Below are 15880 nucleotides of genomic sequence, written 5' to 3' on the forward strand. Positions count from 1 at the left end.
TTAAAATCAATCCTAAGACAGTTTTTCTTGATAATAGATCACTCGATATGATTAAATGAATTTAATCCAAAAATTTGTATTCAATATTATGTAGATTATAAAAAACTCATACCACAATAGAAAAAACTTGATCGATAAGAATTAGTGATCCTTTTACAGGAAGTCCCTTTATATTTACTTATGAACTTTGTTGATTGATTGATTATTTAGTTTGCAGATTTAATTCCATAGACTACAAGTATTAAAAATCTTCATTCATTTAATTCTTAAAGAATTTATACAGCACTTTTTTTTGATAAAAGCATGTAGACTGGCGACGGGAAGGACGTACGTTTCATTCAATCCACCAAAGCATTTTTCCGGCCAGCATATAATAAAATAATAATGTTTTACCCGATTCAAACAAATTAAAGGAAAAGCAAAAGAGAAATATAACACAAAACATAACTGCATATAGACACAGAGCGAGAGAGCCACGGCATAGAGCAGTGAGTAGTGTAATGGCGGAAGAGGAAATAAAGAAAGAGCAGCAATTGCTGGTCCGTGCCACTGTAAATTACCTGTTCCTTGCGCAGTTTGAAACATTCAGAGCCTCTTTATTGAGGCTGAAGCAAAAATACCCGGCCCTGGCGGCAGCCATTCTACAGACAGTTATAGAGAAGGGCGCAAGACTAGAGGGCGTAGCGTGGTCGAGTCGCACCAGCTCCCCAGCCCACTTAACCTGGCTTTCAATCGCTGAATTACTTAACTTCGAAACCTCAACATCTGCCGATCCACAGGCCCTTCAACTAAAGGCCGAATTCCTCCTCCTAATCGAATCCATTAAGTCTCGCATTATTCCACAAACCCTAAGAGACCAACCCCAGGGGCCATCAAATGATCGAAATGGAGAACCGGCGGAGGCGCCAGAACCAGAAAAGGCCACGTCATCTGAGGGAGACGGAAGCTTATTATTTTTCGAGTCTCTCTCTTCTTACGGCCTGCAGAGACTACAGGCAGAAATATTCAAATCCACTAATAATTTACCCGAATCCTTAACAGAATCGGAAGTGGAATCCCTTCGTCGAATAGCGCGCGATCATCCAGAGCTTATGGCGGCTCTCTGTGATAACATTCAGCGGCAGGTGATTTTTCAGAGGAATTGTGCATCTAAGCTGGCAATTAGTTTATATGATCACGACAAAGCTTTGAAGGAGGCTGAGGATGATCGCTTGCAGAGTTCGGGGGATCGTCCTCCCGGTGAGTCTTCTTCGGTCTTTGAAAAAGCGAGGGATGATTTCAGGTTGGGGTTAAGGATAGAAGAGGAAGCTCAATTGGCCCATCTGGATGTCTTGAAGGAGTCACTGGAGCGCCACGATCTGGAGAGCGCGATTCAGCGTCTCAGATTTCTTAGGCAAGACAACGGGCTTCCCTCCCCCATGTACTGGTAAGTTACAAAATCGTTTATCAATAAGTGAGGCAAGACAATGGATTTCACTCTTCCATGTACCTGTAAGTTACAATATCTTGCAACACGTTGCTGCTAGAGAATTAAAATGTCTGCAATCCACGTTGGTTTCAAAGAAAGCTTTCAGTGAAAATTACATAGAAAATGATTTGGCTCGATATTTCAGAGCACTCTATTTTTTTTAATTCTTGCCCTTTAAGCTTTTTTGATTTATTATGAATGGTGGAAAGCTCTAGAGCTCTGTATATGCACGCCAATTACGGCATGTCTCCAGTCGCATATATATCAATGATGTCCAAAACTAACCTTATATTATTATCTGCAACCTTAAATATGACTAATTATCGATAATTAAGTTGTTAAGTGGACAAGTTGATCATTAGATGAATGACAAATTTTCCGTATCACTCTTTCAGACAGGCATGTCTCAACACCGATAGCTTTCTCCAAACATACTGTAGAAATTAAGAAAGGGACACAAATGAAAACAGTAGAAGATTTGCCTCAAAAGTTCTTGTTTCAGAGAGTTAGATTATTTGATATGGGGCCTTTTACAGAGGCAAAAGTATGAAGCAAAAGCTAAAAACCACAATCTATTTGTAGCAATATCTACGAATCATATTTCAATTTCACTAAAACAATAGAACTAGGTTTCACTAAAATTCATATTTGTTATAAACTGCTCAATGGCCTTTCAGATGAAAAAACGTAAGTTACAGTATATCCAGAAAAACTTGAAATAGTTTGGTTTTGGGTACAGGAGGACATGGAAGGCACATGAGGAGTGGCGATGTGTTTTCATGGAGACATTAAGTGACATATTAAGTTTAAAAAGCCTGATTTGTCAATTTAGATGAAAACAATCTTATTTACAGCACATATTTGAATATTAATATCAATAAACTTCAAAACGTTGTGCTGGCATTTCGACAGTCAATACTAACTTTCTAATGAAGATTCCAATTTTCTCTTCAAGGTTCCTTGTGTTACACTCTCAGACAGCCATGTCACAAAACTTTGCTGACTAGAATTGTAGTTCATTTCCAATCTAAATTTCAATAAGTGCAGTAATGCAAAAAGAGGATACCTAGAAGTATCTCCCAAAGCCATATAAATGGTATTTGAGTACAACAATAGCAAGGGGATGTGAATGGGAGGACAGGAAAGGTGTATGAAGAGTGTAGACATGTTTTGTGGAAACCTTAATTGGCATTTCATTTTAAAATACTTTGGTTGTCATTTGAGGTGAAAAAATATTGATTACAGCACATCTCCAATGGTAAACATCAATCAAGTTCAAAACTCTGCTGGTATTTTGACTGGCAAAAATTAACTTCATAGAAAAGATGCGAATTTTTCTCTACATGTTTGTCATGTCCCCATCCTTAACCCAATAATCAGATTAACAATTGTACATAGTACTAATAGTTAGCTATATATTTATAACAATTGTAGCATAGAGACATTGTGGAAAATTGTCTTATTCCATAAGACTTCATGATCTTCGTATCAAGCCTCCAAGTGAAACATAGAGAATAAGATGAAGTGGTGAAGACAAGGAATTGATATCCACCCATTCCCATGATCAAGGAATGAAGATGTGAGAACATACTGAATCGGTGACCATAATACTGATGTCACACAAGTACTCATGAAGGTCTCATAGGCAAAACCTGATTAGCATAACAAATAACAATGAAGACTTATCATACCTGAAGGTAATTCCTATTGGCTACATCCTATCGATTAAGGCATTAGCAATCACATAGTTAGTGGCAGACCAGATCTGATGCATGTCGTATCTGTAGGCCTTTGCAACAATTAATTATTAATACATGCATTAAAAGAGAGCAGCAGTCTTATTACCACAGGCAGCAATCAATTTTAGTATATTGAAATAGATTAATTGTGTTAATCAGGTAGGGGACATTACAATGTTTCCTTGTGTCATACTTTCAGACAGGTATGCCGCAAAACCATGATGAATAGAATCAGAGGAACTACAAAAAAATGTCACACTGTTCGATTGATTAAGGATCCAACGAGCTGTTGGATAAGATTATTATTTACAACCTACTACGTAGACAAACGTTAACATCTTTACCATACTTGCTACTCTATAACATACTACCATACAATATTATCTCAAGTTCAGCAGACAACACAAAACCTAACCGATGTGCTGAAGGCCTGAGGCACATTATACAGGCCTCCGATCTGCCCTGACATATACATACATTTTTTTGCACCTTAAGGAAAATTTATCACCACTTGACGACGCCTCTGGTGCTGCACCCTTGCTATCATCCTCCACAATTAAAACCTTGTCTTCGTCACAGCAAACTGAATGATCCGAAATGGTATCTGATGGTAGAAAAATCTTCAAACTCCAAGCTATTGCCTTGACAGCCCTCTGCAAACACATTTGTCATTTCTTGATAGCATGAAAATGTTCCATAAAATGGTCAAAGTGTGCCCCAGTGAAGTACATCACCAATTTGGGCTGGGGGTCTAGCTTGATTGGCGAGAACTTCCAGTGGTAAAGCACGAGGTCACAAGATATAGTCTCCCCCCGGCCCATGTGGTACCGGAGGATGTGTCACGCTAGTGTCACCGGTCACATTAAAAAGTTTACCTGGTGTACTGCAGTTTATAGGGGGGTGCTATACCCGAATCCTGCAGTCTTTAAAAAAAAGTACGTCACCAATTTCATCATGTAGTAGAAAAGAGCCAGAAGCTGATGACAAAATTGAAGCACAATCCGAAGTATGGGCAGCATCAAATGTATTCCATTGCTCCTGCATATAGCCAGGATCTAACCAAAGCTTGGCCATAGCTGGATGGTACAGACCCTAGGAGCCCCATCCATCTCCTTTGCTAGCATCCACATCTTCTCCAGCCAAAACCGCAAGCTAAGGTTAACGATTTCTGCATCAATCATTGAGATAAAACCCGCCACCACCTCCTCACCAGATACTCTTCTCATCTGCTTCTTTGGCACACCATTCACCATTATCCTTTTCTCTTTCACATTCCTTCCCCTTTTTCCATGCACCATAACCTAGTAGCCATTGCTAGAGATATCTCCACACCACAAAAAATATTAACTTTCATGAACCTTCAAGCTGCAATATAAAATAAGTACACACGCCACCATCCTATGCCCCCATTATGACACAGTACTCCCAATAATAATCAAACATTCACCCTGTACTGCCATATCTATAGAATTGTCAAGCTCAATTGTTGTTTATTATAAGTTGTGCATAGAGTTGATTTAGCCCTGAAAAACTAAATTTTAGCACATTTCCGATCATAAGATTCACTAATTCCATTAGCAGGCAGGAAAGGTGGCCATGCAATTCATAATAGGGTTGCTAACTTCCTGTTTCTTTTCAGAGATTCTTGTCTCAAAATTATGATCGCTAGAAATGAATTTGATTTGATCACAATTGACATTTACTGTGATTCAGGACAAAGAACCTTTATTGTAGTGTATGTTCAATCATAATTATCTATCAAGTTCAAATGTCCATAGCAATTTGGCATAGGCAAATCATTAAATTTACAATAAAATGTTAATTTTTTCTCTTTGTTTCTGTGTCTTACTTTCAAAGAAAGGATATCTCAAATCTCGACATCATCTCTGGAGTTGTATTTGATCACAATTACTGTTTTTTATAGCTGCAGTTAGACTTGTTTCCACTAAGATTGTTAGCGAATTTCCAATCTACATTTTAATAAAGTTCAAAAAGTCTGCCAGCAATTAAGTGTGACACTCGGCAAAATTAATGTCAAGAATTGTTTTTTAGTTGTTGGCATGAACAAACTCTTGGGCAACATCTACATAGAGATTTTACCAAATTAGGTTTTTAAATCATGTCCTTATCGAGCACAAAGATGCTTGGAAGGCATCAATCAAGTCTTAACAGATGTGCTTTAAATAATTGGTCAGTCTGTACCTAATCAAAATCTCAGTAACTACTAGGTGATTATGAAATGACCCGTGACCTTTTTTCTGGTCCGGTTGTGGTCATGTTCCTTGGTAACATCCTTTGCTACTGCCAGACACAAGAAATGCACTTCTAGCACATCCAACAAGTCCCATAACCCCTATTTTTCCACAAGCTCAATCTTCACAAAGAACATTGAATGTCTTGGCTTGTTCTTGATGAAGATTGGATCCATGTCAGATCTCACAAAGATCCAGGTCTTTTTGTACTGGTTTCCACCTAATAGTTTGACAGAGGTTCACAACCTTGTAGACTGAACAAACTTCTAATGGAGATTCATGAAATGACTACCATGTGATTGATGAAATGACCTGTGGCCTTTTTGAGGCTAGTTTGTGATCATGCACTTCGTCAAATTTTTATCTACTGCCAGACACGGGAAATGCACCTACAGCACATCCAACAAGTCCAACAAACCATGTTTTTCTGGAAACTCAATGCTAGTATTGCCAAATTTTTCTTCTTCATTAGGAACATTGAATGTCTTGGCTTGTTCTTGTTGAAGGTGTTAACTTTTAGCACTTTCAGATTAATATAAACTCAGAAAACAGATTTTAGTTTCCAACTAAATTGATTAGATGCAAGATTTAGAGTTTTCTAGGTTTAGGCATCACATAGAAATGAACAAAGTAAGAACAAGACATGGTTACCCTGGGAAAACCTCCTAGGAGGAAAAACCCAGCCAGAAAAGATCCTCAGATCTGATTATGGATTATATTCATATGAAGATTACAACACTTATCTTTAGTACTTGAAGATGATTGCACATAGGGCTGATAAGGTCTTTAACAAGTCTACACTTTTGTAAGTCTCAAGCCTGCTCCATTTAACACAATAATCAGCAATCAGATCCACACCCTAGGTCAGCACTTTATTGTATCTGAAGTCTGCCCCTTTGCCTGAAACTGGACTGCAACCCTAGCTGTTTGAATCTGGAATAGTTCGCCCTCCTTGTAATGGTATTTGCAGAATAGTTTGCTCTCCTTGCAATTGTATTTGCTCTTGATATTAGCACCTTTTATGATAGATACAAATCGCCAATATTACTTCTTCAAACTTCGCATTTTAGGCAGAGGTATAATTCGCATGGAATGATAAAACTGAATGAGTGAATTGTGATGTGAGGTTTATGCTTATTTATATGTGGAGCAATACTCCTAAACATGTCGGCTTGCCTTATAAATTAAAACCTTTTTAATTTATTTAATGCGAAATATATTGGGATAGGGTTGGCCCTATCATGATGGCGTGTTAGGCTTGTATGTAGCGTGGGGTCTTTTATTAGATGCCGTGAGGTATAGGGCCCAACCCTACATGTTGGGGAAGGGGCTGGCCCCCTTGGGCGGATTCCAATGTTGCCCAAGGCAATTGGAATCCGCCATTCCCTAATTATAATCAATAGAACGTGGGATCCATGTTAGACCTAACTAAGATCCAGTCTTTTTGTATTGGTTTCCACTAAAGAATTTTACAGAAATCCACAATCTTGTAGACTGAACAAACTTCTAGTGGATGTTCATGAAATGGCTCTCACGTGATTGAGGAAAATTGTCAAAAATTTGCAGGCAAAAAGTAAAAGGAAAATATTTTTGATTGATGGAAGATTGCTCTTATATCTTGGTGTGCTCCTACATCACATTCATAGTAAACCATTGACTCCAATTGATCATCATCACCAAAATTGGCAATTTCAATTTTCCAGATCTTTTATGCAACTCCCAAGATAGAGAGAAAATATTTTTTAAAAGTTTGGTGATTTTGGCCCTAGTGCTTACCACTATGTTAACCAATATTGACATTGCTGTTACAATGGTTGCAATGTTAAGTAGGTTTGAAAATTTTCAAAAAGGGTGGGTAAAAAGGTTTAAAAGTTTCAAACATTACGAGTGCACAACATTAAATGGGTGATGTGTCACCATGGCTTTGAGTGACATGTTGGGGACATGGGGATTTGGAGGGGACGCCCCCTCCCCATTCCCCCTTTTGGGGTCTTTTTGGTGACTTTTTTTGCATCCCTTGGCCCTCCCTTGAATGTCTTGATGTCCCGTGGACTTTAGGGCCCTTCCCACATCAAACACATGAAAATTAAGGGAAAATATCTAAAATAAATAAAAATCTAAAAAAAAGGCCTACCAAGATCCTCCAATCCCAAAAACGTTTTTAAACCCATGGCCTCCAGCCGTTTTGCATTTACCAAAAGAGAAGAAAAAAAGAGATGAAGAGGACAATAGAAAAAAAGAAGTGAAGGAAGGGGAACATAGAGGAAGAGGAGTAAATTCCAAGATATAAATTCAAATGACTACTCCAATTTCTAAGCTTGTTACTCAATGTACATATGTACTATGCATGATGCACCTCTCATTATAAATCATGTTTCCTATTATATCTATGATTAATGGTCTGTCATATAGATTATGGAATCGATGACTTGCTATTGTACTTTTTATATTTTCAGCCTCTTTTGATTAGTTTGTGGCCTTCATATTTTCATAATTTGTTGCCTATCATTTTTTTGGGTTGTAGCAATATATATTTTCAATTTTTAATAGTTATTTCTTTTGATTGGTGCTCAATTGATGGTTAAATGACCATTAGATTTGGTAGGTATTGATTGACACTTTGCTTGTTGCTCACTTGACATTCACTTAGCTTCAATCATCACCCATTTCTCAGAATATTTGAAAATTTGCGAGACACAAAAAGTCATGAGATGTAAAAATTTATAAAGATACAGGAAGTTGCATGGCACAAAGTGTCACGAGATTGGAAAAAAATAATAAGATATGGAAAGTTGCAATATGCAATATGAGTCATGAGATTACACAAGTCATATAATATGAAGGACTTACAGAGCTTATCCGGGGCAAAGAAATAATGATATCTTGATATGATTGAGTTCCTTTTTTTGTGAACTAAAGATGCAAAAACGTGGTGGAACATGTGTAAAAAGTATATTTTTTTTCCCAAGCTGCCTATAATAATTGTATGTTGGAATAGCCTAGCTATTGAACTCAAGGTAAAACTTAACATGAGAAAAACTAGAAGAGCTTTGCTTATGCAAATCAGTTGATAGAATCTCAAGGAAATAAAGTTTAACTCAAGAAACTCTTTCATTAAGAGTTTAATAGATAGGATGAGACAATAAGGTCTTAGAGATTCAAGGATCGGAATCAAGGTGTTTTGACAATTTAATAGTTTGGAGGAAAGTTATGAAATTCATGTGAAGAAATTGCATGGCTTTAAGGAAGAAAATATTTGTTATTCGTTCCTCCACATGGTTGTGTCTGTATGGACTTAGAGTTGTTTTACCATTCTACTCTCATGCTCCAAACCTAGCCTTCACCATACCAAATCCTAGCCTTTCACCCCTTGGTCCTTGGTACTGAATTGAACTAACACCCACATGTGCGGGAGCTTTTCTTGGAACCAAACCCTCAAGATCTTTCTCCAGGGCAATTGAAAACCCATTTGAATAGTTGAACTTCTCCTAATGCCAAAGATTTAACTTGTAAGGTGAGACATTGTTTATGAAGAAAACATGCATGTTTTATTAAGTGTTGGTCTTTGGATTTAATCTCTCTGATGATCTACCTTGTGTGGTGACTCTTAGGTTAATAAATCCTCTTCTTCTAAATAAATACTGGCAAGAGAATGCTCTTAGAAGGATGGGCAGTGCTCTTGGAGAATACACTATTGCTTTGCAAATTACCATGAACTCGGGAACTTTACTATCCAGAGCATATGACAACCTCTACCTGGAAATGTTGCTTCTAGATCACATTTTTTTTGAATTAAGAGGAATAGAATGGGAATGGCAGGTAGAGTAGAGCGTCCCATTCAATGCAGGTTATGTCATGAACATGGTCATTTGGCTAGACTTGTTCTCATTCAAATTTGACCAAGATCTTCGGTGCGAATCAGGAAGAAGGAAATCCAAAGAACAAAAGTCAGGATAATCCATCTTGTAAAATCAATATTTCTAATCACATCAAAAAGAGAAGGAAAAAGAAACATAGCATTGATTTCAAAGAGCATATGCAAGAGAGAACAAGGATCTGGATACATGGTCAACTCAGGTAACAAAATTGAATCCTTTTTTGCTCTTAAAGTCAATAAAAAAATGGAATCCAAAGAGAAAACAATATAGAAAATACAAAAAAATGTGTCCGCAGTGCTGGTCTTATTCTTTCATAAGCTTCAACTTTTATCAAGTTCAAATAAATAAGAACTCCAAACGACAAAAAGTCCATCAAAGGGACAAATGAGCAATTGCACGAACATAATACCATGCTATGAATGTTAAACAAGAGTAATCTTTAGTATGGAAGAAAAAATGAAACACTTGCCAAAAGAAATTGGATAGCAAGATCTGATGGAGTAAGACAAGACACTGGCAGGTGTGATACAGATTTGGACACCAAAGTTGCAGGAGGAAAGAACACATGATGGAGAGTACCTCAATGCACAATTGAACTATTTATGAAAGTCCTCTCAGGGAGTATCAAGGAGTTGGAACTCCATATAAAGTTCTGTTCTTAGAAGATGAATTGTATACTATGTTATCCCAAGTTTCCGGGATGGGGACAACATGGGGTGCATTTTGGGGATGGGGACAGCAGGTAGGCCATTTTTTAGGGGACGATAGAGGACAACTATTAAAAAAGGGAAAATTTAAAAAAATATAGAATTTTGTAATGTCCCCTCTTTGAATAGGATTTCATTATAAATAATAATAATAAAATTAAAATACAAAAGAATAAAAATAAAATTTTAATCAAAATATAAAAAAGAATTAAATATGATTAAAATTTGATTAAAGTTAGCCTGCACGGGTAGCGGAGTTGGCTTGGGCTGTGGGGTTGCTCCCCATTGGTTCCGGGTTCAACTCCAAGGCCCGGGCTTACCCAATACACGTGGTTTCCGGGCTATTGTGTGCATCCCTAGGGGATTAGTCTCGCCCCAGCTCACCCCTTTCTAACTCCAACTTGGCAATAAGTAAGACCAAGGTAAGGCAGGTTGGGCGCTGGGCTCGATCGTGGGGATACTCTTGCAGTTAACAAATTTTTTTTTTTTATTAAAGTTCATGAATGGTCAAAAAGCATGAAATGATAAGTTGTGACTCCTCCAAATATGAGGTATAAAAGGGGAGAAGAGAACTCATTTGAAGGGGGTATAATTTGGGAATCAAAAGTGCTGATCTGATTTAAATAAGAAGTGCAGATCTGATTGTGAAAGGTTGTGTCCCTTTCAAAGGGCAGAAATAATGAAGAGTTGCACTATTTCAAAGGATGCTAAGGGTGGAAAGGGTGTCTCTTGCCAAAGGGCATACATGATGAAGAGGTGTGACCTCTCCCTGACATTGAGGGACATAAAGGAAACAAATCAAATGCATCCAGTGACATCACCATCGATCAGATCAGATCAGATCAGAACTGTAATTAAGTTACAGGCAGTAACATCCTTGTTCTTGGTGATATGCATGGGGATGTGCTTAATATATGAAGCTTGATAATGTTCTTATCCATAATTTAGTAGTACTATTGATGTAGACTGCAATATGTATGACAGCCATACTCAATTTCATGTACATTCATAATACATTTGAAGTTAGTACTCTCGTAGCCCATTCCTTAATCACTCGTTATTGTCCCTTAAGAGGATAGGTTGGTTTTGTTAGGGAGAGGCAGAGTAATTCCTCACAAGGTAGGTGAATCCCAAGATGGGATATGGACAGGGTCCTGAAGCCTTGAGGGAGGCTACTTGTAGATTGGTTTCCAAGCGCCCTATGACAAGTAATTCCCCATCCTCCTTAGGGTTGATGATTAATAGAGAAGCAAGGAATTGGGGCTTAAGAATAGTAACTGTCAAATGTATTATGAATCCTAATTGTTCCTTAATTTTAATAATCTGATTTAAGACATAATCATGCATAGTGATGTATGTTAATCATTGGGAATTGGCAGCCTCCCAGTAGGGGACAATACAAATTTGAAATATTCATATGAGAGCGTTGATAAGGCAATCAACATATACATCGTAGAACCTTTCTAAAAATTTGAAATATTCATATGAGTTTAATTGATATTTTTATTTCATAGAAAGCAATAAACAAATTAAGTTTGATCAAAATTTAATTGCCTTCATTGACAATGCACATATATATTATATAAAATTTACAACAAAATGCCCAAAGGCTACAAATTTCAACTACAAAATGACAAAAATATAGAAACATGCAGCCTTCCCTAGTCAGCATCTCCTAACACTGCATCAAAATCAGAGTTTGATTCATTACCACTATGATGGGCTGTATCATCTTGATCCAATGGCACCCCAAGCAATACATCACGTGCCTCCTCCTCATCAACTGTAATGTCCCCTAGTTAGCTATACCTTTAAAGTTAACCCCAATTTACCCAAGTCTAAAATAATTTAAGTTTAGGGGAGTACCTCTGTTTACTGTTTTCCCGCATATAAAAAACCAGAGAACATATATGTAATGATACTAATAAAACTGAAACACACACTAAAAAGTATGTTGAATGATGTATGTCTTAATGCATTAATTACCATTAGTATGAGATTTCTTAAATAAATTCAGATTGTTATATCTGTCAGATACAGTCAGATTTGTTAGATAAAATCAGATTTATAGGCTAGTTACTTTTCTTAGCTATCCAATTCCTCATTACACTAGGGTAGGCTAGTTGGATAGGGTGTCCAAGGAATCCTCCCTCCTAGGCCCAAGAGCAGATACCATATCCCCCTTGGCTCCATATGGCAGGTGTTAAGCATCCATCATGGAGTGGCATACCCAGCGAGGTGTCCTATTGCCGTTCCCCCTCATCACAACCACACCCTCTCTTAAGCCCAAGAGCAGATGCTTCATCCCTCTTGTCTCCATGTGGCAGGGGTTAGGCATCCACTATGGAGTGGCGTACCTGAGAGAGGGTCCCTCATATGCAATGAACCAATTATGATATTCCCACTGAAATCATATTTGTTTTTCAGCTCAACTAATTGTGATAATCAATTGTATTTGACATAGTTATTATACTTCCATTATACCATATTGCTTAGTGTCTTATATCAGATTGTTAACAGTTCTTTCTGTTAGTATTACTTTAAATCAGAATTATTCATTAAGTGTCATTGCTGCATCTTATATTAATAGCATTTTACAGTATTATAGCAATTTATTACAAACTGCATTTGATTGCCTTATTCCTTATGGATTCATTAACAGATGTATATCTATATGTATTATGTTTAACAAACAGTACTGTTATGTATAATCATTTCAATACTGTTTGAATAATTATATATTATTTGCTTCTCAACTTAATATCATATAAATGTCACCCATTTGATTAAGATTACACACAGCAGTTATACATAATTACATACCAATAAGATTTTAATATATATAAATTGCTGACTGGTTATATTCTAATATTAAATCAAAAGTCAGACTTATACATACTTGTCACTGTTGACTCTTTCCCTTATCCCTGTTGGCAGCCCTGGAGATTCCTTTCTTTTCTTTCCTTTCCAGCAGACCCCTGATTTTCCGTTCTTCCTTCTCCTCTGATTTGCATAGGGAGGAGGGGTATTTAACCTCCCCAACCATCGTGGTGGAAAGTCACGATACTTCTCTTGGTAGCCAGTATGAAGGGACACCACCTTTACCTAGCGGGGCCCTCCACAATCTGACATGGGTAACACTTAATCATCCCACCGATTCACCAAAGGTTATCGGGCCTTAGGAAATAGAATTAGTAAGTTGCTTCCTATTGCTTATAATGTATTTTTGAACATTGCTAATTAAAATAATCATTAATCAATATAAAGTGTAAATTAATAATATGATATCAATAATGCAATATAATAATTTCATTATGATTTTACATATGTTATGGTAAAAATATATCAATTATATTTTCTACAAATGTGGGGACATGACAGTCCTCCCTTCCCGAGATTGCTTGTCCTCAAGCAATTTCAAATTTGGATGATCAAATATCTCAAGTCCTTCCCAAGTCGCATCCTCCATTGGTAGACCTTTCCATTTGACTAGGTATTCTTCAATAGTTTTGTTTCTTAACCTCTTTTCTGGCACATTGAGGATAGTTTCTGGTTCCAAGATCAACTTCCCTTCATCATCCAAGGGTGGCAATTCGGAGCATGGGATGGTGTGCTGCCCCAAAACCTTTTTGAGGCAGGATACATGAAATATATTGTGAATTCTGTTATTGGGAGGGAGTTCCAATTCATAAGCTACTTCTCCTATCTTCCTCAATACCTTGTATGGTCCATAAAATCGGGGTTGAAGTTTTTCAGCTCCACTAACCTTGATGGATGATTGCTTATATGGTTGTAATCTCAAAAAGACCATATCCCCAATCTCAAATGTGCGCTCAGTCCTTTCCCTATCAGCATATACCTTTTGCTAATTTTGGGTGTGATGAAGGTTGTCCTTGAGTGAGTTCATGATGTCCACATTCTATTGTATGAAGTCCTTGGCTCCCGGGGCAGGACTCTCTATCTGAACCAAATCTCCAAAGGATGTGGCCTCATATCCATATAATGGTCGAAAGGGGCTCATCCCTATGGACATGTGGTGGGTAGTATTATAGCAATACTCTCCCAAGTGCAACCATTTAAGCCAACCATTCTGCTGCCCTGTGACATAATTCCTCAAATACCCCTCCAACCATTTGTTCACAATCTCCGTCTGCCTGTCTGTTTGGGGGTGATAACTGGTACTTGGGGTTAATTCTACCCCTGCTAATTTGAACAATTCTTGCCAAAAATTGCTAAGGAAGCGGCTGTCCCAATCACTAACAATATTTCGAGGGAGACCATGTAGCTTGAACACCTCCTTGAAGAATATCTCAGCCACCTAAGGAGCTCTAAAATCTGTCGATATGGCCATAAAGTGTGCATATTTAGTGAGATAGTCTACCACTACATAAATGCAATCCTTACCCTGCACCTTGGGCAATCCCGTGATAAAATCCATAGAGATGCTCTCCCATTTTTGATCTGGTATGGGCAAAGGTTAGAGTAGACCTGCTGGGAAAGTGTGCTCTTCTTTGTTCTTCTGACATACAAGACACTCATTAGTGTGCTTTAGCACATCTCCCTCAAGTCCTTTCCATGTGAATCTTTCCCTGATCTGCTTGTAAGTTTTAAAGTACCCCTGATGCCCAGATAATGGATTGTCATGGTAGGTTTTCAAAATTTCCTGCTTTAATCGAGACCCTTGGGTGATGTAAATTCTTCCCTTGTAGAGGATGAGGCTTTCAACAGTTTGGTATTTATTATCTTGAATTTTCCCTTCTAACAAATCACTTGAGAATTGATCCTTGGCATATTTAGTGATCAGAGATGTTTTCCATTCTATGGATATTGCTGACATGGAACCAAGATGTGGTCTTCGTGATAATGCATCAGCTACTACATTGTTCTTGCCCTTCATGTATTCAATGTCGAAATCATATGCCTGCAACTTGCTCACCCACTTTTGTTGTCTGTCATTCAAACCCTTTTGACTTAAGAAAAATCTAAGGTTGTTGTGATCTGTCTTTACAATGAACCTCCCACAGATTAGATATTGCCTAAATTTTTCCAAAGCATGCATTATAGCTAACATTTCCTTGTCATAGACTGAATATGTCCTTTCTACATCCTTGAGTTTCCTGCTTTCGAATGCTATGGGATGTCTATTTTGCATCAATACTGCTCCGACACCTTCTCCTAAGGCATCACAATATAGTTCAAAGGGTGAGTTAAAATCAGGGATTGCCAATACAGGGCACAAGCTCATCACTTCCTTCAACCTTTCGAAGGCTGCTTGTGCCTTTTCATTCCAAGAGAAAGCTCCCTTTTTGGTTAGATCAGTGAGTGGTGAGGTCAGTTTTGAGAATCCCTTCACAAACCTCCTGTAATAGCTGCATAGTCCCAAGAATCCTCTGAGCTGAGTGAGGGTTTTGAGTTTTGGCTAGCTTCAGATAGCCTCAATCTTCTCCTCATCAACTTTTACCCCTTGAGCATTGATTTTATGGCCTAAGTACAAAATTTCCTCCATGCCAAATTCACACTTAGATTGCTTAGCAAATAAGGAATGCTGCTCTAGTATGTTTAGTATCTCATCCATATGCTTTAAGTGTTCTTCCCATGTTCTGCTGTAGATCAGTATATCATCAAAAAATACCAATAAGAATTTTCTCAGCTTCCCTCTAAAAATGTGATTCATACAGAATTGGAAAGTAGCTGGGGCATTAGTTAGCCCCAAAGGTAAGACGAGGAACTCAAAATGTCCATAGTGGCACCGGAAAGCTGTTTTTGGTATGTCCTCTTCTCTTAGCCTGATCTGATGGTAACCTAATCTTAAATCAATTTTGGAGAAGTAGACGGC

At 37.7% G+C, this 15880-nt stretch overlaps 1 protein-coding gene across 2 annotated transcripts in view; it reads left to right on the forward strand.

The window, feature by feature from the left end:
• The first annotated feature begins 412 nt into the window (after positions 1-412).
• The window catches only part of LOC131048568 (uncharacterized), a 180503-nt gene continuing 165035 nt past the window's right edge, over positions 413-15880 (forward strand). The window contains exon 1 of one of the 2 annotated variants that reach the window (XM_057982567.2): positions 413-1426. In XM_057982567.2, coding sequence (XP_057838550.1) covers positions 501-1426 — 926 coding nt within the window. In that variant the 5' untranslated portion in view covers positions 413-500. The remainder of the gene's footprint in view (positions 1427-15880) is intronic. The other variant, XM_057982568.2, reaches the window with a different exon arrangement.

The sequence above is a fragment of the Cryptomeria japonica genome, chromosome 3 (genome assembly GCF_030272615.1).
Source record: "Cryptomeria japonica chromosome 3, Sugi_1.0, whole genome shotgun sequence".
Taxonomy (NCBI): domain Eukaryota; kingdom Viridiplantae; phylum Streptophyta; class Pinopsida; order Cupressales; family Cupressaceae; genus Cryptomeria; species Cryptomeria japonica.